This window comes from Pyrus communis, chromosome 8 (assembly GCF_963583255.1).
Source record: "Pyrus communis chromosome 8, drPyrComm1.1, whole genome shotgun sequence".
In the NCBI taxonomy this organism is placed as follows: Eukaryota; Viridiplantae; Streptophyta; class Magnoliopsida; order Rosales; family Rosaceae; genus Pyrus; species Pyrus communis.
The window spans coordinates 17,262,361-17,288,808 of record NC_084810.1 but is presented as its reverse complement, the minus strand read 5'-3'; the positions used below and the strand labels follow the sequence as shown (position 1 = coordinate 17,288,808).

The window sequence follows — 26,448 nt, the reverse complement described above, 5'->3', positions numbered from 1 at the left end:
TGGATGGCATTGTTCCTATTTATGATACATAAACTAAATGCATCAATTTTTGGTTCAAATATCATGTAGGGAATTTCTTGCTAATTGAACATGTATATGGAGATAGCATTCGCGCATACACGTTGCATATTGATGCATGCATACAAGAAAATAGATGAACATATATATGTGAAATATGTTTTGGGTAGAATTGTTATTGTCCATATATGCCGGATATGTATACATTGGTGTAATTTGGATTTTATTTTGTAATGATCTTATTTTCATTAGTTGACCCAAATTAGATTTTGTGACAATATATATTGATCTTAGCCTTAAAATTTTACTTGTATGATTATATAGGTCAAGCTATAAATTTTGAGAATTAGCTTGTGTCATCCATATACAAGGATGATAAACAAATTAGCTTATGTGAGCTGTTGTCTATATTTATGAATTCATAAGGAAGCCTGTGCTTATTGTATTGTGAAAATCATGGAGTTTAAGATGCATGCTTATTGTATCTGAATATTTGTGATTTCATTTATGATGAATGCTTTCGCCATTATCTTTTGGTTGAAATCACAAATAGGGAGGAAGATGAACTTTGAGTTCTCCAGAAGAAATAGTGGTCTTGATTATCCCGTTTTAATCAAGACATATTGTTGTGATATATATCCAGACATTATCAAAATTTGGTTGATCTTGCTCGATGAATATTGAACTAGTTAGGATCAAATTGAATGCAAAAATATTGTGCTTGCTATTCTAATTTTGATCATTGTTGAAACTGGTGATTTTGGGTTTATGTGAGATAATTTTTTCCGAATGGATTGTGACTATCTTTTGATACATAGACTGTTTGCATAATGATTTAGGTGTATATGACTAAACTGAGATTATGCAATTGGTGAGGAATCGGGAACCAATTGGTTCCTATCTCCGGTTTCTTTATCGGTTGTGCAGTACATTCTGCTTATGCTTAAGTGGGAGAATCATATGTTCAAATGTAAGCATAAGGTTAAGAGAATTTAGGCCGGCCATTATAATTCATTTGGATGCTTAAAAACCAGTTTATGGTTTTATTGAAGCAATTGGTTGAATTATTTGTGTTACTTAATTTGTTTAAGTAATGAGAAGGATCCTATTATGTTAGCATTCAAAAGGAAACGAATTTGGTTTCCATATGGATTTTGATTAGTCATCCATTGTATTGGAATGATTTTTAGTTAATATAGTTGCTATTAACTTGTACTTAACTTGGTTGTGTTAAGTATGGCCTAGATAAGTGGGAGCAAATCGGTTTGGTTTTGCTATATTGGTTCACATAATTACAAAGTGCAAATTAAGTATGTTGTGACTTTTGAGTTAATTATGCGATGCAACAAAAAAGATTTTTAAGTTCAATACTTTAAAATGCATAGGTACGTTGTATATGAGGTTAAGTTTTTGTTATCCAAAAGATTTGGTGATCGCTTCTATGAATATGATAAAGCTGATGATTGGATCATAACTGTGCTATTCATGCAATTATGAATAATTTTAAGTTGACAGCTTACTGTCAAGAATGTTTGGTATTTAAGATATCAATTTTGGGCTATATGAGTGGGTGTAGACGTCTTGGTTTACTCTTGAGCTTAGATACATTGCTATGAACATGATTTGGACATTGTGATTTGTAAGTTAAATCTATATTTTGTGTTGCAGAGGCAATTATAAATTCATTGTTTTGGTTTATGTAAGCTGGTTGTGTCTATGTACTAGTGTGTTGATGAATAACTTATGTGATTACCTTTATATTGAATTTGAGATGATTATTCATTATTATGAATCATACTCAAGTGGGAGAATGTTAGAGTATGAGTATGATTCATACGGTTTGGTAATAATCCTTGTTGTCTCAGATTGCTATAAAGAAGTCTTAATATGTTTATGAGAGTTAATTCGACTTTGGTTTGGATTGAAACTCAGTGTTGATAAGCTTAAGAATAGAACTCGTACAAGGATTTGGTCTTGTATTCCTTGTAGGATTATTATAGGGTAATCCAGATTTTGTAAGTTCTTTCTTGTGCTAATATCGTTTGGTAGATTGTCTCCTATACTGATTCTAATAGGAGAATCAGTTGGGGACATTTGATACATACATACATACATATATATATATATATGAACATTAGTCACTGCTCTTGCAATATCTTTGCTTATCTCGTTCCAAAGACCTATCATTTGGAGAGCAATTGTGTTTTGCTAAAGAGGTAATAGTTCCAAAGCTGCAATGGCTTCTTCTTCTGCATCGAATTCTGCAGGTATGTTTTCTTCTTGTCCTTGCACTGCAACATTGTTCTTGTGCTTCGTGATTTAATAGCATATCTATGATCTATGGTCCGTGTTAAGTATCTGTCTTACATTTCTGTCTTGCAAAAAAAAACCAACAAGCTCGTAGGAAAAAAAACACTCGTGTGAAGAGTAATATACACTGCAATGGTCTTTAATTTGTATTTATGACTAGTGGATTATGTTTTAATGAGGACCAATTGTTCATAATCGGTACCTATAAAAAGAAGGGAATGCATGGAAATGATCCTTGGCCTATGTTGCCACATCACTTTCACATCATTTTCTTATGTTCTTCAATGGGTAAGATAAGTGTTTGCTTACATGATTTAAACAATTATTAATTACCAAAATAAGTAGAAATTTTTTTTTTTTTTTTTTTTTTTTTTTTTTGCCAAAGTAGAAATAAATATAACCATATAGAAAATTAAGATAAGTTCTTACTCAAATTGACAAAAAAAAAAAAAGGATATTTGGATAGGAATTTGGCACGAGTAATTATGGAGAGTGATTCATTGCAGGTGGTTCAGGCTATTGGCAATCGCGTCCAGGGGTCTTCACTGATTGATCTTCTAGTGGAAGATATCCATGCTCTTTTGTGGGTTTTTGTGGACTCGCAGGTGTGTTATTTGTGTTGTACTGCTAATGTTGTGGCACATAGTATGGCCAAGTTGGATGTTTCCTTTTCTAGTGATTTTTGTCGGTTTAAGGAGCCTCTAGATGTGATTGTGGAGGCCCTCTTCCATGAAGTTTGATTTATCATTTTCTGAATAAAATGCTATCGATTCTTTTCCAAAAAAAAAAACAGAAACCATAGAAATCTTTGATTTTGCATTGGAAGACAATAACATTGGATTAACATGATAAGCATGAACCTTAATTAATGGCTCACACAAAATAACTCGCTCGCTTTACTCGACCTAATTTGCCTACTATAATACAATTCCCACATCCCCATTTGTCACATTTCCATCAGTTAATGGGGGCTCTTGGCACTTCACCCTCTCATAAATCTGCCACTCGATGCCAAATCAACCCAAACCCCATCTTTAATTTCTCTCTTCTTAAACCTCTATCAGAATTGCTAGTGTCTTTGCTCGAAGTTGGTTAAAAGCATTCACTTTCTGCGATCGAGGTCCTCAATACGATACTCCCATTCTCCAGCATCGTTTGTATCGAGCTTGGGGTACCACAGCCATGGCCAAAATGAGTAGTTCTAGGAGCAGCGGCAGCAGCAATGGAGGTGGACCGTGTGAATTTGCATTGCAGGTGGTGAAAGGAAGATGGTTCACGGTTTTTGCATCTTTTCTGATCATGGCAGGAGCTGGTGCCACCTATCTCTTTGGTGTATATTCCAAAGACATCAAGTCCACTCTTGGATATGACCAAACTACCCTCAACATGCTAGGCTTCTTCAAAGACCTTGGTGCGAATGTTGGTGTTCTCTCAGGGCTAATTGGTGAGGTAACCCCTACCTGGTTTGTCCTTCTACTAGGATCAGGCCTGAATTTTGTTGGGTATTTCATGATTTACCTTGCTGTCACTGAAAAAATTGCAAAACCTAAAGTTTGGCAGATGTGCCTTTACATTTGCGTTGGAGCCAATTCTCAAAATTTTGTAAATACGGGAGCTCTTGTCACTTGTGTAAAAAATTTCCCAGAAAGTAGAGGTGTAATGCTTGGTCTGTTAAAAGGTTTTACTGGGCTCAGTGGAGCTATTTTTACCCAACTTTACCTTGCCATATACCCTAATGACTCAAAATCATTGATTCTTTTAATTGGGTGGCTGCCCGCTGCACTATCAGTAGTTTTTGTTTACACCATTAGGCCAATGCAAGTGGTTAGGCAAAAAAATGAGATAAGGGTTTTTTACCATTTCCTCTACATCTCAATCTCCCTTGCATTGTTCATCATGGCTATGAGTTTGATTCAAAGGAAGGTTGCTTTCTCCCAAGCTGCCTATGCTGGAACTGCTACCGTTGTTTGCCTGTTTATGTTTATCCCTCTCGGGGTTGCCATTCGAGAAGAGCTAGTCCTCTGGAACCTCAAGAAAAAAACAGTTGATCCACCGACAGAGATCACTGTTGAAAAGCCGAGCGAAATCCAAGAAGCTAAGGATGATTTGGATCCGGCGTCAAGTTCCTCAGCCGTGCAAGATCAAAACAAAAAGAGCACATCTTGTTGCGGCGACATATGCAACAAACCAACAAGAGGTGAAGATTATACAATTTTACAAGCACTTTTAAGTACGGACATGATTATTTTGTTCATTGCAACATTTTGTGGACTTGGATCAAGTTTGACAGCAATTGACAATTTAGGGCAGATTGGTGAGGCATTAGGATATCCAACCAAAACAATAAGCACATTTGTTTCTTTAGTGAGCATTTGGAACTATTTTGGTAGGGTTTTCTCTGGGTTTGTCTCAGAAACCCTAATGGGGAAGTGGAAAGTCCCTAGAACACTCATGATGACCATCATGCTTGTTCTATCATCCATTTCCTACCTCTCCATCGCCTTCCCGTTCCGGGGTTCGGTCTACGTGGCATCGGTGGTAATCGGAGTCTCTTTCGGCGCTCAACTGACATTGCTTTTCACAATCATTTCCGAGCTCTTTGGCCTGAAATACTACGCTACATTGTTCAATTGTGGGCAGCTTGCAAGTCCCCTTGGGTCCTATATTCTCAATGTGAAGGTGACCGGGATGCTCTATGATAGAGAGGCACTGAAGCAGCTAGCAAAGAAAGGGCTGACGAGGGCATCGGTGAAGGAGCTTACTTGCCTTGGAAGTCAATGCTATAGGCTGTCTTTCTCTATTCTGGCTGGTATCACATTCTTTGGTGCTCTTGTTTCACTGATTCTGGTGGTAAGGACTAGAGACTTCTACAAAGGTGATATTTATAAGAAGTATAGAGAGCCTGCATAGATATCTGTTTGGTTTAATTCTCACCGGGTCAAAAACTTGAAATCTAACAGCATCTGGGAGGGCACTCTCTATATTATTATTTTTATGATTATATTTTATTTTCAGTAGATTTCAGCTAAATTAGCTAGATAGAAAGTCTTTTTATTATCTAACCCTTTTTGAAGTGGCTGGTGCAAACCATGCTCCGTATCTTTAACTAGTCATAAATTTCTATTGTGGCTTATTTTTGGTTGAAGAATTGCTTGTGATTTCGAGGTTAATGATCCCAAATATTAATTTCGTCCTGAATGGAGTGGCTATATTAGTGACAGTGTTATTCTTAATCTATGAAGCACGGATATAGAGTAGGAGGGGGATTTGGGAGTATGAAAACTCAAAGAATCTCAATTTAGGAACGTGATTTATTCGCAATGCTTTGCTAAAAACAAAGGAAATAAAACTTGTTAGAAAATATTGAAAATTGCATATGAAGTCACCCTATCTAATATCCGCTCTTTCTCTCCACGTTTAGGGAGCTCAAAACCATTTCTCCAAAGAGGGATTTTCCTTCAACATGCTCCAATGTATCATGATCAAATATTCGACATAAATAAATAAAAATCTTATGCTATAATACTAGAGGGTTAGTACTGTAAATTGGCTTGAAATAGTTCAAGCTTGCATCGAGTTCAGCTTGTGTTTGACTTGTTGAAGCTCCAAGTCAAGTCTTGTTTGGTTCAATTAGAAAACAAGCCAAGCTTGAACATTAGTATGTTCAACTCGTAAAGCTCATGAGTAGCTTGAATTTTATTTAGAGGGAATTAATGACTCTACTAGTATCTTCCATTGGGTTTCATCCATACAAAAAATTATAAAAATAAAAGAAGTTTATATTTTACATCTTAAATCAATGTGTTTCTAGAAAACTAGATTTTAATCCTTAAATAAGATGAAGTTTAGAAAAATGTCTTATACAAGATTAAAAATTGATTTTAGTCCCTAGACTCTTATTAATGTCAGTATATGTATTTAATGTCTCTTTCTTTATTTATGATTTTATGGTGTTCATAAATAAAATTTTAAGATTATATTATAAATTTTAATTCTCATTATGGTAAGTATCTTATATAAGAAAATATTTTCATAGAGATTTTTCGGTACACTTATATTTTTACATATGTCTTATGCGTCACTAATACATTGTAATATATTTAGGTACGAACATTTCGGTATACTAGTTTAGTATAATATATTTAGGTATGGACATTTCGGTACATTAGTTTAGTATAATATATTTAGGTACGGACATTTCGTACACTAGTTTAGTATCGTATATTTAGGTACGGAATTTTTGGTACACTTATGTTTTTGCATATTTTCTTATGTGCCACTAATTCACTACAATGTATTTAGGTACTACAATGTATATAGGTATGGACATTTCGGTATACTAATTTAGTAAAATATATTATGATACGGACGTTTAGGTATACTAATTAGAAGAAGTTAAATAAAATTAATGAATTAAAATGTGTATAATAATAAATTTAAAATTTAATGTAAAGACATTAAATAAGATATCTATTAAATATTAAAACAATACGAATTTGAATTAAGTACACATTAAAGGATTAAAATCAATATTCAATCTAACACCAGATTTTTATTAAATTTTAATTTTCTTCAAGGATTAAAGTTCAAAACCCCCTAAATTTTGTATGTTGCATTGCTTAGGGCGGAACTAATAACTTGTATAAGCACTTTCCCATCAGCTCAAGCTTCTTTTCGTAGTCAACACAGGGAAGAGGAAAGCTAAATTCAGTCACACATTAACACGGAAAGGCGGAACTAATATCTTGTTTTTAATCTTTGTCATCCTTGTTCTGTTCTTAATGTCAACTTACTATAAAAATATGGCGTAGCCAGCTAACCCTATTGGTTAACTGAAGGAAGGGACCTGACCAAATGCATAGTAGAGATCAGCAAAGCATTTGTGGGTGTCGTTATGAGCTTTAAGAAGATGCTGCTACTTTAAGCAGTTGCATTTTGTCTTTCAGGAATTACAAATGGTTCAAGGGACCTGTCTATTGATAACTTCCGGTCCACTACCTTTCCCATTTTAAAACCCTTTGGAGTTCCCTCAGAAGGGTTGGAGCTGGAAATAAAGAGGAAATAAAGAGTCGTGGATGCGCTACTAAAGGCGGCGGTGAAGTTGTTTTGGCAATCCCAGTTGTTCGAAGTCTGACCGTGAGTTTTTGAGACTTATAAGGCGTTGGCCAAGAGGATTAGAGGGGTGACATTCTCAACGAGAGTGTCTGTAGTCTGTACAGTTTGAAAATACTATGGTGCATGCAGCTCGGGAAGTCTTTATTCCCTTCCTTCCAGATGTTCACATATTTACCGACCATAAAGATGGCCAACAAGCTGGAGAGTATATCCTCAATTTAGATAGTATTATAATTTTACGAGGTGGGATATATTTGATGAACTAATTTGGAAGTACATTTGGAGTTTTATCATGTCGACGTGCCAGTAACACTCTCTTACAGAAAACAATGACTTTATGCAGGTCATCTGGTTATGGAATTTCACTAGTTGCAGAAACCACCTCCGGATGCTATATCTCTGCGGATACAACTATTTCTTATGCACAAGGTGGACAAATAGATGAACTTGACTATGAGAAGAAATAGCTGATGCCTCGGGAGGATGTTGGTACGAAAATTGCTTCTGTTATGCTTGAGGAGATTGAGCAGGGTGGAGTGGTAGATTCAAACCACCGGGTTCATTATCTATTGAATTCTCATACTTTCTCATTTTTAGTTTATTTTTTAAGCTCACAAGGCAACAAATGGAGATATATGCACTAGAACAGAAAAAGGACTAGTTGAAGTGAAACGTTGTCCTGGATGAATTATTTGGTGAAATTTTAGGAGAAAAACCGCTGAGTTCGTTTCTGATTTTACCTAATTTTTCGCAGGTGCTAGATATACTTTTTTTTCCGTTTCAGTAATAGATCCCATTTGTCAGATAAAGATAACAACGAGAAGGATTTGTTATACGATAAAATCATTTAGGACTTTTGTTATTGGCTTTCTAATTTCTGTTTAGCTTCTGATAGTTGGTTTGCAGCTATTTGGTTTTGCAGGGCTGCTTGTGCTTGTTTCTTCTTTGTGATTACGCCATGCACATCAACAAGTGCTGTGATCCTCAAGTGTATGGCTGCGTGTTGAACAACCTATGTAGAAAGATCTCGTGAAAGTCACAACTGATATATGATTTTTGTATATAAAGCGGCAATTTTCTTTTATGATAAAGTGTTGTCACAAGGCCTCCCATGCATCAGTTGTGGAAGAATGCAACTTCATGTCTTTGTACGTCATTTGCTCTTTAGTTCGGACACAATTACAAAAACTTCAGTTATGAAGTTCGAAGTTTTGCAACTTCTGACACTTTAGTTCAGATTTTGTTGAACATCTTCTCGAACTGGATATAGGAAGTGTGATAACACTTAACCACACACGGTTTTTCGGTGCCTACTTAGAGGTTAATGGTGAGATCTGTATTGATTTTTTGATTTTGGAAATGTTTGGACTTATGAGTGGAATTTGTCCTAAACTACATAGTCTAAATATAATTTGGCCTAAAAAGTTAGGCAAGCTACTTTATCATCTTATCACAATACATCATACGATAAAAGAAAGATACAAAACCACAAAAACGAAAAATATAGGCCGAATAAGTTGACAGAAAAAAAGGTCCAAGTCCAAATAAACCAAAAACGCCACTTTCCCGAGTACATTCTTTCTTTTGATCGGTAGCAGAGTTGAGAATTTTGTGAAGTAAACTTCGCTAACGCTTTGCAAAGCATAAAAACATTAGGGTTGTGAAGATATTTCCTAGAAATTCAATATAATTTATCATTATGTATAATCATCAAGTTCGTAATTTCTCTGTAGGCTCCTCATCCAAATTACCGGTGTCTGTTTTGGCAGTCATAAACCAACCGAAAAAGAGAATCTACTGTCTATATTTCTTGTATATATCACCTTTGTAGAACGCTCGCGTCCTATACACCAAAATTAGGGACACAAGAGCACCAAGGAATGTAACAGCAGCTAAAATTGTGAAAGACAACTGATAACAGTGATTCCCAATGCATGTCAAGTCCTTCACTTGTGACCTCGTCAACCCTCTCTTTGCTAGCTCTTTCCTTGCCTCTTTATCATAGAGCGCCCCAGTGAGCTTCACATTTAGAAGATAGGAGCCAAGGGGACTTGCTATTTGCCCACAATTGAACAACGTCGCAAAGTGCTTAAGACCAAAGAGCTCAGAAATAATTGCGAAAAGCAATGGCAACTGAGCGCCAAAAGCAAACCCTATGATCACTGATGCCACATAAACTGAACCAGGGCCAGGGAAGGCAATGAGGAGGAGGCCAACACATGATAGAACAAGAGCACCTGTCATCACTAACGGTCTCGGAATTCTATACCTGATCAGTAGGCTTTCCGAGATAAACCCGGAAAAGACCCTCCCAAAGTAATTCCATATGCTTGTCAATGAGACAAAAGCTCGAACTGTTTTCGTTGGATAACCTAAAGACTCACCAATTTGTCCCAAGTTGTCTACCGCTGTCAAGCTTGATCCAAGTCCACATAATGTTGCAATGAATAATATGAGCATGTCTACACTCAGTAGTGCTTGTAAAATGGTGTAGTCTTCTCCTCTTGGTGGTTTGTTGCATATGTCAGAGAAACAACCTGGCTCAGGTCTCTCTAATTCTTTGTCTTTCGATTCATCCTTTTTAAATTCAGTTTCTCCTGGTTTCTCAACTTTGACCTCAGTTGGAGGATCAACAGGTTGTTTCAGCTGATTCCAAATGACTAGTTCTTCACGAATGGCAATGCCAAGAGGGAGAAAGAGCAAAAAAATTGCTCCGGTTGCGGTTGCTGCATAGGCAGCATGGGAGAAATTTATCGTTTTCTGAAGTAGACTCATAACCATGAGAAATAAGGCAAGGACAACTGAGATGTAGAGGAAATGGTAAAAGACTTGGAGCTCATTGGGTTGCCTAACAACTTTCATTGGTCGAATGCTGTATACAAAAATTATTGATACTGCAGCAGGGAGCCACCCGATAAGCAGAATCAAGGATTTTGAATCGTTTCCATAGACTGCCAAGTAAATTTGTGTCAGGATAGCTCCACTGAGTCCAGTAAAACCCTTTAACAGACCGAGCATAACACCTCTGCTCTCCGGGAAATTCTTGACACAAGTGACAAGAGCTCCTGTATTTGCAAAGTTTTGAGAGTTGGCTCCAATGCAGATGTAAACGCACATCTGCCAAACTTTAGGCTTGGGAATTCTCTGGGTGACAGCCAGCCAAATCATAAAGTATCCGGCAAAGTTCATGACTGCGCCGACTATGAGCACGAACCAAACTGGGGTTACTTCACCGATTAGGCCAGAGAGGACACCGACATTTGCACCAAGATCTTTGGAGAAGCCTAACATGTTGATTTCTGTTTGGTCATAGCCAAGAGTGGCCTTGATCTCTTTGGAATAGGTACCATACAGATAAGTGGCACCGGCTCCGGCCATGATAAGGAACGAGGCGAACACGCTGAACCATCTTCCATTAAGAATATGCCACGAAAACTGGCCAATTTCACTGCATCCCATGCTGCCATTACTACTCATTTTACTGGCTTGGAATTATGAATGTTTTGTTTTTTTTTTTCCTTATGGTTTTGTTAGGAATGCATTAAAGTGCAAGAAAAGTGAAAAAGTAAGATGGATTAGGGTTGAAATTGGGGTTCATATAAAGGAAGAGATTTCACAGAAGGATTGAACTGACAGAAAAGTGGAGCCACAAGATGGCTAGAAGTAAGCCTGAAGAGGAGGTTGGGTGGGTTTGTTTTTAGCCGTCGTTTTGTGAAGGGCTATTTTTTTATCAAACTAATGGAGTAAATTTCTTCAATGCCAGTCAAACTGTAAAAACCAAAAAAGAAAAAAATAGACTGGCTGTAAAAATAGACATTGGTCAAACGTCTCAACCTTGACACAACTCCCCAGATAATGGGAACTCGACACGTGTCCATCACAAAGTTGCTATTAACTTCCTGTGTGTTTGTTTAGTTAGGAACTAAACCATATTAGAGATGGATTAGTATCGAAGAAGGAAAGTTTTCCTTTTAGAACATTTTTGAAAGGTTATTGAGATAAGGAAACTTATCCTATAAAAATATTTACTAAATCATAATAACAAAATCATGTAACTGTGACATTTAATCTCTTATCGACCTACTTGAGTCTTAACTGATGAGAAATGCTAAGAGGATTCTTTCAAATTAAGACTCTTCATGGACTCTTTGTTACATCATGTTTTTTGGTATAATGTTTTGTAACGTAGGCAAAGAAATTGACGTTAAACTATGAGGTAACAGAGGGTCATATTTTTTAGAGTCTCATTAACATTTTTTCATAGCCAAACAGCCTTTCATCCACTCATAAATGTCTCCACTTGGTTGGAAGCGATCTCAGTTTTGATTCACATAAATTGCAAATATGATTTATATTGGTGATAAGTTTGATTATATTTGTAGCTAGCCCCAATATGCCTAAGCTTTGTTGTGGGTACAATATCCTCTTTGTAAAATCTCCTACCATTTGTCATAAGTAAAAAAAAAAAAAAATTAGTTATTACTATTAAGGGAGGGGAAATAGTTCGAAACTATTACAATGATTTAGAAGAAGGGGAGCTTCAAGTTGGGTTAGTTGGGAGTGTAGGTAATTGGGTAGAGGGCAACGGCGGCAATGTGGCCTTGGGGAGTGTTGGCACAGAGGACAATGGAGGTAACGTGGGCAGTGTTGGCTTTGGCAGAGACGGAATTGTAGTTTTGGACAGATGGCAGTTTCTTTGCAGTGTTGGTACTGCGGGCAATGGAGGCAATGTGGGCAGTGTTGTCAAGGCCTGTGGTGGAGCTCCCGGCGTGACCAAAAGGTTTCGAGCGGCGTGGCTCAAATGGGTGCTTGAGAGTGACAACACCATGGCCAAAGACAAAATGAAGAAAAGCTTGGGAAATGCCATGATTGAGTAGAGGGTAATAAATTTCTTTGAACTGTTTTTGGTTTATGGAGAGCAGATAGTCTCCTCCGTTGGGGCTTTATGAAGAAAACATGTGCAAAGAATGTGAGGACTTGGAATTTTGGACATATGACAGTTTGTTGAGTTGTGTTTGTAGGAAGCATGAAAAGCCGTTGGTTCACCTCCCTAACTAAACTGGTTCATCTAATTCAATACCTAATTGATCTAAGATATGCTGATAGGTTATTGACCTTGGTGCATTTTTGCTCACCACTTTCAAATAATGGTAATGTTCGTCATTTTACTTATTATCATTGGATGAGTTTAAATTTAGGGATTTGTGTATATCCACTACACAGATCTCGAGATTTAAACTCATCTAATGATAATAAATAGGGTGGTGAGTATCACCATCACTTAAAGGTGGTGACAAAAATATTCCCAACTTGACCTAACGAAAGACCAGCCAAAGTATGAAGATGGGACCCACATCAACTTATATTTGAAACGTACTTGTAATTATATGGATACGTTGATCTTGAGAATTACAATGATGATGCTCAAGATCAAGCCTAGAAGAAAGCCATGGAGGATGAAATCTCAATGTTTGGAAACCATGACACCTGAGAATTGGATAACAGACCAAGAAACAAGCCCATTATTGGTGTAAAATGGATTTTTAAAACTAAGTTGAATATGGAATTAGGTGCCTAAGAGATTTCACTCACAAGTCTGGGGTGGATTTTAATTAAATCAAATGATACACTCAGAAGCCAAAGGATACGATTTGGCATTTTTCATTTTTAAATTTCTTTTAGTGATGTGAGGTGATGTTCCTAGTATACCCTTACATTTAAAGGATAATAGATGACGTTAGCGAAAACAACCAATGCTACAACACATTGTTAAATTTGAGTATTAAAAAAACTAATATGAGAGTTCATAGATTGATATTAAACTAGGTATAAAGTTCAAAGATCACTGCTACAATTAAACCAAAAATATAATTATTGAAAGATTTTTTGACAAACTTGAGTGAAAGGAATCGGGTTTATTGCTGCTAATGTAGAATCATTGAACTTATAAGGTGACATGTTCATGTAAACTTCTTTTTCAATACAAATTATATTTTTACTTTGACTTACACTAAGAGAAGAGGGAATGTTTAAATTTAGGACACAATTAATTGAAGAGGAAAGTTCTAAATACCAAAGAATAACGCTACGGGGACTCTTTCAGAAGTATGATTTTTTATAAACTTTCTGTTATCTCACAATTTAATGTCAATATTCATATCAATATTATAAAACATTGTTTAAAAAATTTATGAAGAACTTTACGTTTGAAAGAGTGTTTTTTTTCAAAACAATTCACCACCCGCGGCATGTATACAGTTCTAATCAACTCATCTGCAGTTCTTTTGGAGATTTAATTTTCAATTTTCTTAAGCGACATTTGTGGGCCGGGCAGATTACCCGCCAAGCCCCAAACAGCAAAGAGGAAGCCTGGGTTAAGGCAGTATTAGCCGCGCCCTTTTCAAAGCAGCCACAAAATTTGGCGCTTTTCAATTTCTGAAATTTCAGAACCAAAAAAGAAGACGAAGAAGGGACTTGCTAGAGAGAGAGAGAGATGGTGGACATGGAGGATAACTTCCTTGATTTCGATTTAGAAGACCCACTTCTCACTCGCCCTGCAGTTACCAAGAGAAGGTTGGCTTTTTGGGTTTCTAGGGTTTACCTTTTTCTCAGTTGTACTTCAATTGGGTTTTTTTTATTCTGTAATTTTTCACTATATTTTTCTGTTCCTTTTCTCTTTGATCAAGTTGTTTTTTTTAGCGTCAAGATTTTTATTTTTTATTTTTAGAGGCCTTGAAGTTGATTGAACATGATTTCTGTTCATATTTATCATAAATTCTTGAATTATGTCACAGAAATGGAAACCAAATAAGACTTGAACATGATCGGTTTCCATTTTACGTTCGGTTGGCGCTTACTGAACATGTAGTGTGTATGCATTAACACAGAATTGCCACTGTAGGATTTAGTGTATGATTTTTTGCAGTAATTAATGAGAATGGTAGATTCCCCTTTTTGTGTTATATCTCTCTTTGGTTGTAATTTAGGAGGAAGACTATTGGGTTGGATGACCTTTTGACTGACTTCTACAAGGAAGAAGACAAGCTTGTTGAAAAGGAAGCTAAGCTTGCAAAGGCACGAAGGAACAATGATTCAGATGAAGAAGATAATGACAAAGAGGCTGTGCTCTTTGACATTGTCGATAAGTGTGAAAGCGAGGCATGTTAACTCTCCTGTTCTGGTCTTTTCTGGTGTTATTTGTGTACTTCTGTTTCCTTTTCAAAACTTGAAATATAAACTTGGTGATGCAGATGAGAGAAATAAGTGTTAAGGAGGAGAGCTTTGTGTGGGGCATATGCACTTTTGGAGATCAGGTTCGTTATTATTGTATAAGAAAACTTTCGTTGAGTGAAAAAGGAGTCAAAAGGAGTGTACATAAACAGAGCAGACAGACAAGCTGTCCATTGCGTATAAGAACTGGCTATAGGCAAGAAGACACTTTGTCCTCTGTTTTTGGCATTTGTTATGTTACAGAGACCAGGTTTCCAATTGATAGATACAATCTCTAGATTGTGTCACCTGACGATTGGTTATTGTTATGTAGATTGTGATAGGTGTTGATCTTTAAATAGCAGTACTTTCTTAGTTTTTGTTTTACTTTGTGGTTGCAGAAGACCCCACCTTCTCTATCTTTTCCCGAGCTTAAAACTTGCAGGGTCTTGCAGTCATTCATGGATGATGAGCTCAATTCTTTGATTGATATCTCTACAGAAAATGGTTAGTTATATTGCTTGGCTTATATTAGTTATCACTGGTCATTCATTATTGGCATGCATTTTGGCATCAAGTTATGTATCCTGTTGTGCATATTTTGGCCCTTTCGCAAAATATATATATATATATTCAGTTATTGATATTGTGCAGGAGACACTTTCCTTGAACGATTATTAGTAAATGGCTGGCTATCAAAATTGATTTTCGCCAGTGGTCATCTAGAAAAATCAATAGCCACATGGACCTTTTATCTGAGTGAGCCTTTTTGTCACCCCTAGCATGTCCTATTAAAACTCATGGAATTTCTTGTGATGTGTTTACCTTTTCTCTTTCAGTGTTATATTCATCAAAAGAAAATTTGAGGGCATCTGCATGTGACTTCTGGTGTGCTATCCTCTCGTTTGAAAATGAGGTTGAACTTGATCTTCATTTTTTCATTGGACAAAAGTTTGATTGGGTGATATGTAAAGGAGTTAATTCTGGTATTAATTCTTAACCAGGTTGATTTACTGCCAGTCAAAATTGATTGGATTCCTAGCTATTCTGAATTAAAAATAGCTCTTGAAAACTACGGATTTTTATTCAACTTTTCATCTAACACGGATTCTGCTCCTTCCAGTAAGTTTCTACCTTCACACCAGTTTTATGCATATTTTAGGTTGGAAATTTCTCTCTTTTTTTCTCGAATAGGAAAAATATATATATTGTTTCTACCATTGGTGATACTTGATAGAATATGCTTTATATGTGTAAGTGCAGTAATGTCAATTACATTCGTTACTTTCATGTTGATGCATTTTAGAAGGATTTTCTGGGTTGCAATGATCTTGAGCTGATTCCCCATGCTTATGGGCTCCATATTCAGTTGGCATACCCACCAATAATAAAACAAAATCTAGTGGTTCAATGATGCTTTTCAGGATTTTTTTCTTTTTGCTTTTTTATTGGTATGAACAGAATAGTAGTAATTTTTAGATTCTTCATATATCATTTTCTTTCCTGTTTATTTTATTTTATTTATATTTCTTGTTATTTGATATACGAAATATCATGTAAAAATTATAAAGTTTTGCATGCTTTTTGTTATTTGTCTTCTCATAATACTTTTATTTTGCCTTCTAGATTCTGCTCGTAGAGGTCCAGCTCCAAATATTAGAGCTTGGCTTAAATTTGTGACTGCTTCTTGTCAAAAGAGGTAAATAACAACTGGAAGTACTAGTTCATTAAAAAAATGGAAGCACTAGTTTGACAACACATAAGACTGCCATTTGCTTGTTTCCTTCATGGATCAATTAGTTGATGTTTGTTAACTGATTCTGTCATTGCCTCATTGGTATAGGCTGATTTTTAGGCATTTAGCCTAAATTATGGTCTAGTTATTAGACCTCATTGATAGAACAACAATGATCTTTCATTTGGACGTGTAATAATATAATGTTCTTTCTTTCTCTTTAGCTTCATGGGGAGTGTTGTTGATATAAGTTAATGCTTGGTAATTGTGCATTTAGCTTAATAGATGATTAGTTGGTTGTTGATTGTCCTACATTATTGTGTAGGCTGTTCGCTTCAAGTATTGAATATTTTATCGGTATTTCACATCTCGAATCCTATATAGATCAGTGTACTATATTCTTTGAATGTGTGATACAATGATCTTCCTTTCTAAATATTTCTTTCAATGGGTACTACCTAACAACATAAGTGATACCTAATGATGCAAATACTTACTTAAAATTTGGAAATATGTTTGGTTTCGTATTGTTTTCATTGATTTGTTGTGGTGCTTATTTTATTTGCAGGAACAAAATGGCTATATACTTGACCTCAGAAGCTGAAGAGTTAATTGAAGTCATTATTTGTCTATTTTCTGATCGCCAACTTCAAGGTCTGTCCGTGCTTTTGCATGAGTGCGTGCAGTCAGCTATCAGTTACTTCACTGAAAAAGAGTGGGAATCTAGCTGTGAAAAGATAGCAAATTCTCTTGCTTGCAGGTTATTGACTTAACTGGTTGTTTGATTTGAACTGTTGGATTGGATTTTACTTTCAAATTGGGATGGTCATGATCACTCTTTCTCTTCGCTGAGAATAATTCGTGATCAATTAATTTATTTGAACTTTGTGCACCTTTTGTCAGCGATTTTGTATTATTTTTTACAACTACGTTCAGTTTCATATATTGTAAGGGAAAAATTAGTTATGGAGATCCATACATATTTGTGACTATATTCTACCCAAATCATTTGAACAGGAATTTTGGAAAAAGAAAAATAAAACTCAAAAAAATGTATATTGAAATTATGCCTAAATAGTGTCGTCGCCTTTTGCTGTTTACTTTTGTTCAATTCCTCTCCCTTATTATTGCTGATCTATGATAAGCAGAGTTCCTAAAGACGTGACCTGCCTAAGAATTGTGGAATGCATTTCGGGAGTCGATACTCGTAGTAAGCTGTTTAGAAGTGCAATTGCCCATCAAATGCTTCTTAGCTGTTATGATCATAAGGTACTGAACAAGAATACAGGTCTTTTTAATACAGCACAATTATTCTTTCATTCTACATTTTATCAAACAATTGTTCCAGCAAAATAAGTTAGGCTTCTATGGGAAGGAAAGAAGCATGCTCTCTGCAAAAAAGGACTTGAATTTTAACATCATATGCTGGTAGTAACCGGATTGTATAATCACTATTTAACATCCCATTGGTAATTATATATTTTTTTCATTCACTTAAACATGCTAGGACCATAAATGACAAGTTTCTTTGGAGCCCATGCATGAGGGGCACAATTAAAATCAGTTGCATATAGTTTAAGCTTTTGAATAAGAGTGTAAGTTTTTTAAAATGTTTGCGTTCGACACCATCTATAAGTTGTTCTCGCATGAGCATGAGAGTTGTGAAACTAAAGCAATACATCCAATGCGCGTGAGATGACGATGCATAATATCTTACGATTGTTTTCTGATGTTCATTGAGAGAATAGTCTAACTTATTCTATAAATTCTTGTTCTTTTCAACTTCGAAAGACATTATTGTTAGTTTTAAGTGATTGCATCTAGAGCCCTTTTCCCCTCTAATTTCTTAAATCTGATTTGACATTGTTGCTTGACGTCATGCTTCACCTAAGGCCCCTAATGATGAAGAGATCCTAAAATTGCTTATCCCAGTCAATGTGAAGGACAAAAAATGTGATTTTTCCAAGATGTACATACACTTGGTATTAGCCGAGAATTGGCTTTTGTCCAGTCAACTAGTAGAAGACAAGCCCGTCTTGAAAGCAATGTGGCGCCTCTACTTACGAAACTGTTCTTGCCTGATAGCCAGTACAGATTTGAGGTCTTTTGCATCGAAGGTATGGCAATTCGACCAGACTGAATCAAACTTAACTGTTTTCTCCTTACACCTTGGTGAGTGCATGTTAAAAGTATACTGCATTGCAGGTCCGTAACAAGGCTTCGTACCTTCTGCAAGGCACCATCACAGCTGATTAGATCAGCAGGTTGAAATTGTGTATAGTATCGAACTAAGGGTAGGAAAATGGTGGGAAGAAAATGCGGCGGTATATTATAGTTGGTAAATATTAATGACTGGAGCTCTTTTCAGTCAGGACCTGTATTATGTTTTGAGCACCAACCGGTAAAATCCCGAAGTAGGGCGCTGTGAATCTTATTGAGGTTTTTGCTGTAGCGATTGTTGCAAGGGAATGTTTGCTTTGTTTTCTTTGCTTACTTCCTCCTTCGTTTCGTTTATCGAATGGAGATATATCGGTATTTCAATGTATTATGTGTAAGTTATGGCCTCCTGGGTTATTTGAAGACATGCGAGTATATGTTGTAGCAAAGGCTTCTTCCCTACGTGCTTCAAGTTTACTTTTTTTGTTCTTTGAAGATTTTAAATTAAATTTGATTATATGGTGAATTTTAAATTTGAATTTGATTTTTAAGGCGACTTTTAAAAAAGGAGTTGATATCGGCAATCTAAATAGTTATCATGAATTTCGTACAGAAAGGAAAACAAATAGAAAAAGAAATAGAGGTAACCTTAACAACTAGACATGGACAGAGATTAGAATTCTCTTTTTACGATTTTGCGCTTCAAACTTTGATTGGCTCGTTAAGGTTGAGGACAAGGTCGTCAAAACACTTCATGTCTTGTGCATAGAAGTTTATACTTATGATTCATATTATAAATTATTATCTAAAGATGGTTTTTGGGAGAGATGATCCCATATTTTAGTGATCTATTGCAGAAATGATCTGTACAAAGTGCTTTATAATATAAATAGTTCCGACCATAAGTATAAATTTTCATGAATTTGGGCGCTTTACTCTTGCCCTAGCTGTTTTCACGCTTTATTTACTGTTGAGGAGAAAATACGTGCTCTTGCTGCTAGAAGTGTGCCCTTGAAACATACATAAGCCAATTTTTCCCCTTTCTAGGGTTTTTGATCCTCTTCATCAATCCTGAAAACAACTCCTTAATCTCTCTTGCTTCGACGGTAAATCATTTAAATTAGTTTTGGCAATAAGTCCATTACTTTAGTCCAAAGTAGAGGTTCAATTGGCAAATAATTATAGAGATTAATTCCGAACATAATTCTCAACCACGTTGATTGTTTTTTATATAAATTTTAGGGATTAATTCGACAAATAATTAAAAAGAAAAAAGAAAAAAAAATGGTTTGGAAGTTTGGAACGTTGAGATATTCAAATTAAGGTTCGGAAGGCCGTTGTGTAACCGAACCTCACTCCGAACTACATACTTTGCCCATTGGCTTTGCTTTCCGCCACACCCACCCCCACCCCCGCGCCCCTTCCTTTCTTTTCCCTCAGTCGCTCGGAATCCAACCTTTTTGTTTCGCTCGGAATCCAACCTTTTTGTTTCACAGCGACAGGAGAAACAGGTTAGGGTTTACTCTTCATCCATTTGATTAGTTTCCCTCCTCCGATTTCAAAATCCACACCCATTTCTGCTTTTAAAATTGGGGTTTTCTTCCATTTTTTTAATTCTCTCGGAGTCACTTGCTTGTTCGTTTAAATTTCTCAATTCGAATTCTGGGTTTTCTGCCCTGGAAGTGATTTTTCTCCCAGAAATCACTGTTTTTTTATGTTGAATCGCATTTCTTGAATCCCCAATTGCGAATCTTGAAGTTTAAATTAGGGTTTCAAACGCATGAGAAGTGAGAGTATGCCCAAGAGATTGTCTTTGGGTGGCATAATGAGGAAGAAGCTATCCGACATCACCAATTTGCACGCTACGAAACCAATGATCCAGGATGAAAAGCCGCCGGAAGATTGTCTGACTGATAAGGACTGCATTGAGCAGCTCAGGAGGGTATGATCTCACTTGGGTCCTCTTCTATTCCTTACGCAAATTTTTAATTTTTTTTTTTTTTTTTGCCAGATTGCTTAGTGGGTTTTGTTTGTGTTTGTGAATATCTGAACCAGGAAAGAATGACTTTGATCAGACTTGTCGCCGAAAGGACGTATCCTTTTCATACTCTCCAATGCTGTTTTCCTTTCTAATTTTTATTTTGTTAGTGTTTTTTGGTGTAATCACCTGTTTGGGTACTGAGATTGCACCCAAGAATGAATTACTAGAATGATTGGGTGATTTCGCCCGGAAAGTTACAGAAATGGAGAGATTGTGTTTTCCTTTAATTGTTTTTTAACAGTAAAATGGTTGAATTAGGTGGAGCTGAGTTGCAGAAACTGCGAATTAGTCTCCAGAAATTGCAGCTACAAAATTTGAGTCTTGCACAATCGAACAGCAGGATGTTAGCGGTGCGTTTTCTTTTCACGTTAACATTAGTGTCTAATTCCTTTCTGTAATTATCTAATTGTCTCTGGTATTACTCTCTTTTGTTGATTTTGCAGGAGCTTAATTTAGGAAGAGAGAAGGTAAGTTGCAATAACCGAAGTAATACAGGTCAGTCCATTGGCTCGTGAAGCCGTCACTTATCCTAATATCTGACTCGGTATTTGTCAATACCAGGTAAAAACACTACAGCATGAACTTCTATGCAAGAATGCTTTATTTAAAGCAAAGAATCTAGAAGTAGAGGTTAGTCCTTATCTTGCATTGTATGTCATGCGCTGGAGCTGTTGGTGCAGAAGTTTTTTTGCTGTTATGTATTGATATATTTTTTTTCTTCAATTTTGATGGATGACTAACAGCAACTTAAGCAACATAGAGGATTAGCAACTTCAATATTGTTAGCTTTATTTTTTATAATTCTTTCTCTGCTTGTTTGTTGCCACACAAACGTTTACCTTCACAATATGTTGCATTTAATTATTTTGCAAATGTGTAATTTGGTATAGTTCATCGTGATGGATAGAACTAATCTCTGTATCCTGCAATTTCGTCAAGTGTTCCATAGAATCTGATTTAGGAGCGATTACACTAACTTCTTCTGCTGCTCTGCATATATATTTATCATTCCACTTAGACTCCTATAAAATTCCATTTATCTCATAAAATGTTAAGCAACATGGATGACCAACAATGACCGGTTCTACTCTAGCAAATCTTATTCTGGTGACATTCTATATTTATTCAGGCCTTGAGTTTGAGTTTGAGTTCACCAATATTCTTGTTTGATTCTTTATATACCCCTATTACAGGGAAAAACAGAGTTTAAACGTCAAAATACTGCCTCTCAGGTATCCAAGGTAATCGTTCAGCTGTGAATTTGTATGTAGTGAGATCTCTTCACAGTGCCTTATATTTCTATCATTGAATCTCATATATTTTTCCAGATCAAGGAAGGAGAGGAGATATCTTTGCATAAAGCTGATAATGATGGCAAAACATGTAATCTCAACAAAGGCGAAGCATGTAATATCAACAAAGGCGAAGCATGTAATCTTAACAAAAGTAACAAAAGACATGCAACAAGAAGTCGATGTAAACTTTTTTACTTTGGCAATTGATATAGATGATCTAATTTTGCATAAAGATATTTCTTTCTTTTCCCCTTTGTTTTGCACCCACCGTGTAAACGTTTGCACTTATGAATCTATGATTTCTTGCAGCGGTAGGCGCTTCTACTACAGGCCAAAAGGTTGAAGACAAAGAGAAGGTTGAAAATAAAAGGTTAGTTGATGCGTGGTGTCATGGATATGGATATTCAGATATGGACACTCATTCATATTCCATGAGCCTAAATGTACTAGAGTCTACATACCGAAAGAAATATTTTCACGGTCCACTTTTGATAGATTTAATATGCACTTTGTGTTGAACAAGGGACTAAAATGGGATAACTGATAATCTTGATGCAGCACCAATATTTTCCCAGCTTTATCTCTTATGCCCAACATTTAGCTTGGTATGGACCAATAGGTGTTAGGTTTTATCACAAAAGGCCATGGGGATTTTATCAAGCTACATAACACCAAAGATCTGTACTTGGAAAATCTTAATTAACTCACTGTTGATTGTGTTCTTCGCACAATCATTAAACGGTGTACAATGGCTCTTGCAACTCCCTCCTCTACCAGAAATTTTCTGTTTAGGAATCTTAACCACCTTTAAGACTTTGTACTGAGATGCTAGGGTAGGGAGTTTCACTTGAGTCGCCTATTTTACCATGTGGATGCTCCACTGTGTAAAAATGGTGATTTTCAATGTTGCTTAAAGAAACTATCAGCCGAGTCACCTGTCAGTGGACCAATGTGGGACCACTACTAATCTTGATCCGGCACCATGAACCTGTCAGGTGTTGTTTTCTTGTGAAAAACTGTGATAAGAGGCCTATATATTGAACAAAAAATGCCTTTACTCAACTATTATTGCACCATGTATCATATGTTGATAGGCGATGATTTTTTTTTTCCATGGCTTGATTCTTTTAAGTGTTTCTCACCAACGTTAACGATGTTTTCCCATATCTAAGAACTGTATTTTCTGTGCCCAAGTTATTATATTTGCTTCTCCTTAATGCTTCCTTTTCTTTTGTTCAGACGGTGTTTGAGGAGGCAATCTGCTAGATTTATTTCCCAGACAGAGAACCTGTTTGAAATAGAGGATGGCAAATTACCAGTCAGTTGCACACCAGACAGTCCGATGCACAGTAGTGGTCCCGCTCCATTGATTTCATCTACAAGAAAAGAAGAGGGAGAAGATAATTGTGCCCCAAGGCGGTCTTCAGTTGGAAGACCGTTGCGCAAAGCAGCTGAGAAGGTTAAGTCATACAAAGAAGTTTCGTTGCTAGTCAAAATGCGGAGATCGGAGTGACAGAAGGGCAGCATCTCAATATTGAGAATACCGGTGAGTTGAAAAGAGCTTGTATAATGTAATTGACGAAATGAAATGTAAAAGAGATGATCGTACAACTAGAACAGTTGTATCCATATCTTCTGTAGTGACTTATCTGCTATGCTATTGTAAGCCATATTCAGGAAAAAAAAAAAAAAACTTTTGATTAGCAGTTCTATTGATTTATGTGTATAGTACTGTGCTTTGTAACGAGCTAGTACTAAAATCAAGTGCTTTCTTTTCCATAATCTCTTGTATTACTGGTTTTTAAAGCGATCGTGTCTGTTTGGGCTTTTAAAATGATTGTGTACGTTTGGTGTGCTACTATCAGAAGTAAGTGGTCCTATCATTTATGAAAAATTAAAGCTTAAAATAGTTTTTTTATTTTTTATTTTTGGTTATAATTTTGGGTCTCTTTCATTGCGCATTTCTTCTACATCTCTCTCAGCCTCTTTCATTCACTATTCTTGATCTCCCATCTCCCATGTGTACTTCTCTTTTATCACTAACAAAAATGTGAAACCAAAAGGAACTATCATCAGCACACCAAAAGTGTAATCCTACACTTCAAATTTGTAAAAACATAATAAAATTTTTGCATAAGAAAGAGTGTTGAATGATATTTTGGAGTATCACTAACAGCAGTCAAATAACAATTAAAACAAAAAAATTATCAAATGGGTCAAATGCATTGAACAAAAACATTTCCCAAGGGTTAGTAAAAATTGGGTCAAAGAAAGTAGTCCAAATAATCGACTTGGGCCCAAAAGGAAGTGCACCTGTCGCGGTTTTAGCAACTCGCGAGACGCTTCGCTTTGCTCTGGCAGAGCTTTCAGTACGACCAAAGGTGGTGGGGTTATCTACTGAACTTAAGCTTATCAATAAGGGGTAAAGTCAGGGAAATTAAATTTTTAGATTAAATTTGCAAACTAAATAATATGTCACCAATAAGATTGAGCACATTAATCAATGCTTAAGTAATAAATCAATCATCAACTTCCATGTCTTTTAGTTTTCAAAATATAGTTTACAAATTTAATCTCCCTAGCATTACCCATCAATAAGTGGAGGAGTACAAACTTATAGCGAGTGAACCAAGAATGGTTCAACCTGAGAATCAGGCACACTTGATGCTCAAGTTGGAACACGCGGTCGAAAAAGGTCAAGCTCTTGGCATGTTTGACAAAATAGGCTAAATTGCGGGCTTACCCTAGTTTTATGAAAGGGTAGTGTCATTCACGCACCCATTTTTTACTTATCATACACCCCTTTCATTTTTCAGCCATCGAATCGAATAATTGGAGAAAGTCAATGACAAAAAATTAAGAATGATATGTGGGAAGCAAAAATAAGTGAGAATAGTCACATCCTTAAGAAAATGATCAAATAGGCTATGAGGGCCTGACTGATAACCATTTTGGAATTATGCAAAAAACTCAAGGTTTTGAAGAACACTCGAACAACAAATGAAAGAATCTTTAGAGATAGAACAGATGAAAGAAATATGATCTTTTGTATTGATGAATGTTGAATGAATTACATTTGCATAGCTAGGTCTGTTATATAGGGTTCTAAAGACGTAGCATCCAAGCTACATAGCTAACTAACACAACTAACTTCTAACAAACTTTCTAACAACTTATGTTGACATGGCACTCCAAATACTAACAGACTAACATCCTATGCTAACATGGCACACAATACTACAACTTCATTCGATTACATTCAACATCCCCCCCCTCAATCTGAACTACGATTTCCTAGCTTGACATTGTAAAAGTGTTTAATAAAGGAAGGACTACGTATCCCTTTTGTCAAGATGTCTGCAGTTTGATCTTCAGTGGGAATATACAAGACCTCCAAATCTCCTTGTTGTACACTTTCCCGTACAAAATGATAATCAGTGTCTAGATGCTTTATTCTAGAATGGAACATTGGATTAGCACTGAGAGAGATGGCAGACATATTATCACAGTGAATAATTGGTGGACGAGACAGAAAAACTCCTAAATCCTTAAGTATGTTCCTCACCCAAGCTATATTAGCAGTTGTGTGTGCTAGTGCTTTGTACTTAGCCTCAGTAAAACTTTGAGAAACTGAGGTTTGCTTCTTAGATTGCCATGATATATGATTATTACCAAAGAACACAACATAACTAGTACTGACCTCCTTGTGTTCAAATCAGCTGCCCAATCAGAGTCTGAGAAAGCATTTAATTGAGGTATTGTTGTTGCAGAATATAAAACTCTAGTATTCATTGTCCCTTGTAAGTATCTGAGGATCCGTTTCACAGCTCCAAAATGGAATTCAATAGGTGATGACATGAACTGAAAAACAGTATTGACTGCATAGGCGATGTCTAGCCTAGTAAAAGTCAAGTATTGCAAAGAGCCTACTATACTCCTATACAAGGTTGGATATGTCAACAAGGTACCTTATGATTCCAACAATTGATGGTGTGGTTTACATGGAGTATGAGCTGGTTTACATGTCTCCATACCAACTTTATGAATCAAATCCTTGATGTATTTAGACTGGTTCACAAAGATATCACCATTGTCCTTGTATTGGATCTGTAAACCCAAAAACTATGTGAGCTTGCCCATGTCTCTTAAATCAAACACTGCAGATCACTCATGAATCACCATTTGTATCTTCTCAGAATTAGAACCAGTTAATATGATGTCATCAACATATAACAACAAAATGATTATATCAGACTCATCTTGTTTCATAAACAAACTAGTATCAGAAGCTGAGGCACATAATCCGAATGCTCCTAGATAGGTTGTGAATTTTGAATTCCAAGCTCTCGAAGCTTGTTTCAAACCATGTAATGGTTTGACTAGTTTGCATACATGTGTGGGATGAGATGCATTAACAAATCCTTGAGGCTGCTTCATGTATACTTTCTCTTTTAGATCCCCATGGAGAAAAGCATTTTTAATGTCCAACTGTCTAAGGTTCCAGTAATTCATAGCAACCAAAGCTAAAACAATCCTCACTATAGTGTGTCGAATAACATGACTAAAAG

The 26,448-nt window shown here is 36.1% G+C and overlaps 4 protein-coding genes across 4 annotated transcripts; 3 read left to right on the top strand and 1 right to left on the bottom strand.

Annotated features, from left to right (window-relative positions):
• The first annotated feature begins 3,127 nt into the window (after nucleotides 1-3,127).
• Nucleotides 3,128-5,991, top strand: LOC137741321 (protein NUCLEAR FUSION DEFECTIVE 4-like). Its single transcript, XM_068481042.1, has one exon. It carries the CDS (start codon nucleotides 3,511-3,513, stop codon nucleotides 5,236-5,238), a length of 1,728 nt encoding a protein of 575 aa, XP_068337143.1. The 5' UTR covers nucleotides 3,128-3,510; the 3' UTR covers nucleotides 5,239-5,991.
• A 3,246-nt stretch (nucleotides 5,992-9,237) lies between these two features.
• LOC137741322 (protein NUCLEAR FUSION DEFECTIVE 4-like) lies at nucleotides 9,238-18,124 on the bottom strand. Its single transcript, XM_068481043.1, has 2 exons — nucleotides 18,105-18,124; nucleotides 9,238-10,891 (listed from the first exon to the last, which is right to left on the bottom strand). Exons 1-2 carry the CDS (start codon nucleotides 18,122-18,124, stop codon nucleotides 9,238-9,240), a joined length of 1,674 nt encoding a protein of 557 aa, XP_068337144.1.
• Nucleotides 13,862-19,100, top strand: LOC137741323 (uncharacterized). Its single transcript, XM_068481044.1, has 12 exons — nucleotides 13,862-14,016; nucleotides 14,430-14,601; nucleotides 14,694-14,756; nucleotides 15,054-15,159; nucleotides 15,307-15,411; nucleotides 15,492-15,568; nucleotides 15,657-15,774; nucleotides 16,279-16,351; nucleotides 16,956-17,147; nucleotides 17,536-17,656; nucleotides 18,280-18,504; nucleotides 18,593-19,100. The coding sequence occupies exons 1-12, from the start codon at nucleotides 13,937-13,939 to the stop codon at nucleotides 18,641-18,643; spliced, it is 1,383 nt and encodes a 460-aa protein (XP_068337145.1). The 5' UTR covers nucleotides 13,862-13,936; the 3' UTR covers nucleotides 18,644-19,100.
• A 906-nt stretch (nucleotides 19,101-20,006) lies between these two features.
• LOC137743607 (SHUGOSHIN 2-like) lies at nucleotides 20,007-23,554 on the top strand. The gene is made up of 9 exons (XM_068483533.1): nucleotides 20,007-20,486; nucleotides 20,600-20,637; nucleotides 20,827-20,935; nucleotides 21,029-21,052; nucleotides 21,147-21,215; nucleotides 21,779-21,826; nucleotides 21,914-22,061; nucleotides 22,190-22,250; nucleotides 23,120-23,554. The coding sequence occupies exons 1-9, from the start codon at nucleotides 20,325-20,327 to the stop codon at nucleotides 23,391-23,393; spliced, it is 933 nt and encodes a 310-aa protein (XP_068339634.1). The 5' UTR covers nucleotides 20,007-20,324; the 3' UTR covers nucleotides 23,394-23,554.
• Nucleotides 23,555-26,448: the final 2,894 nt, after the last annotated feature.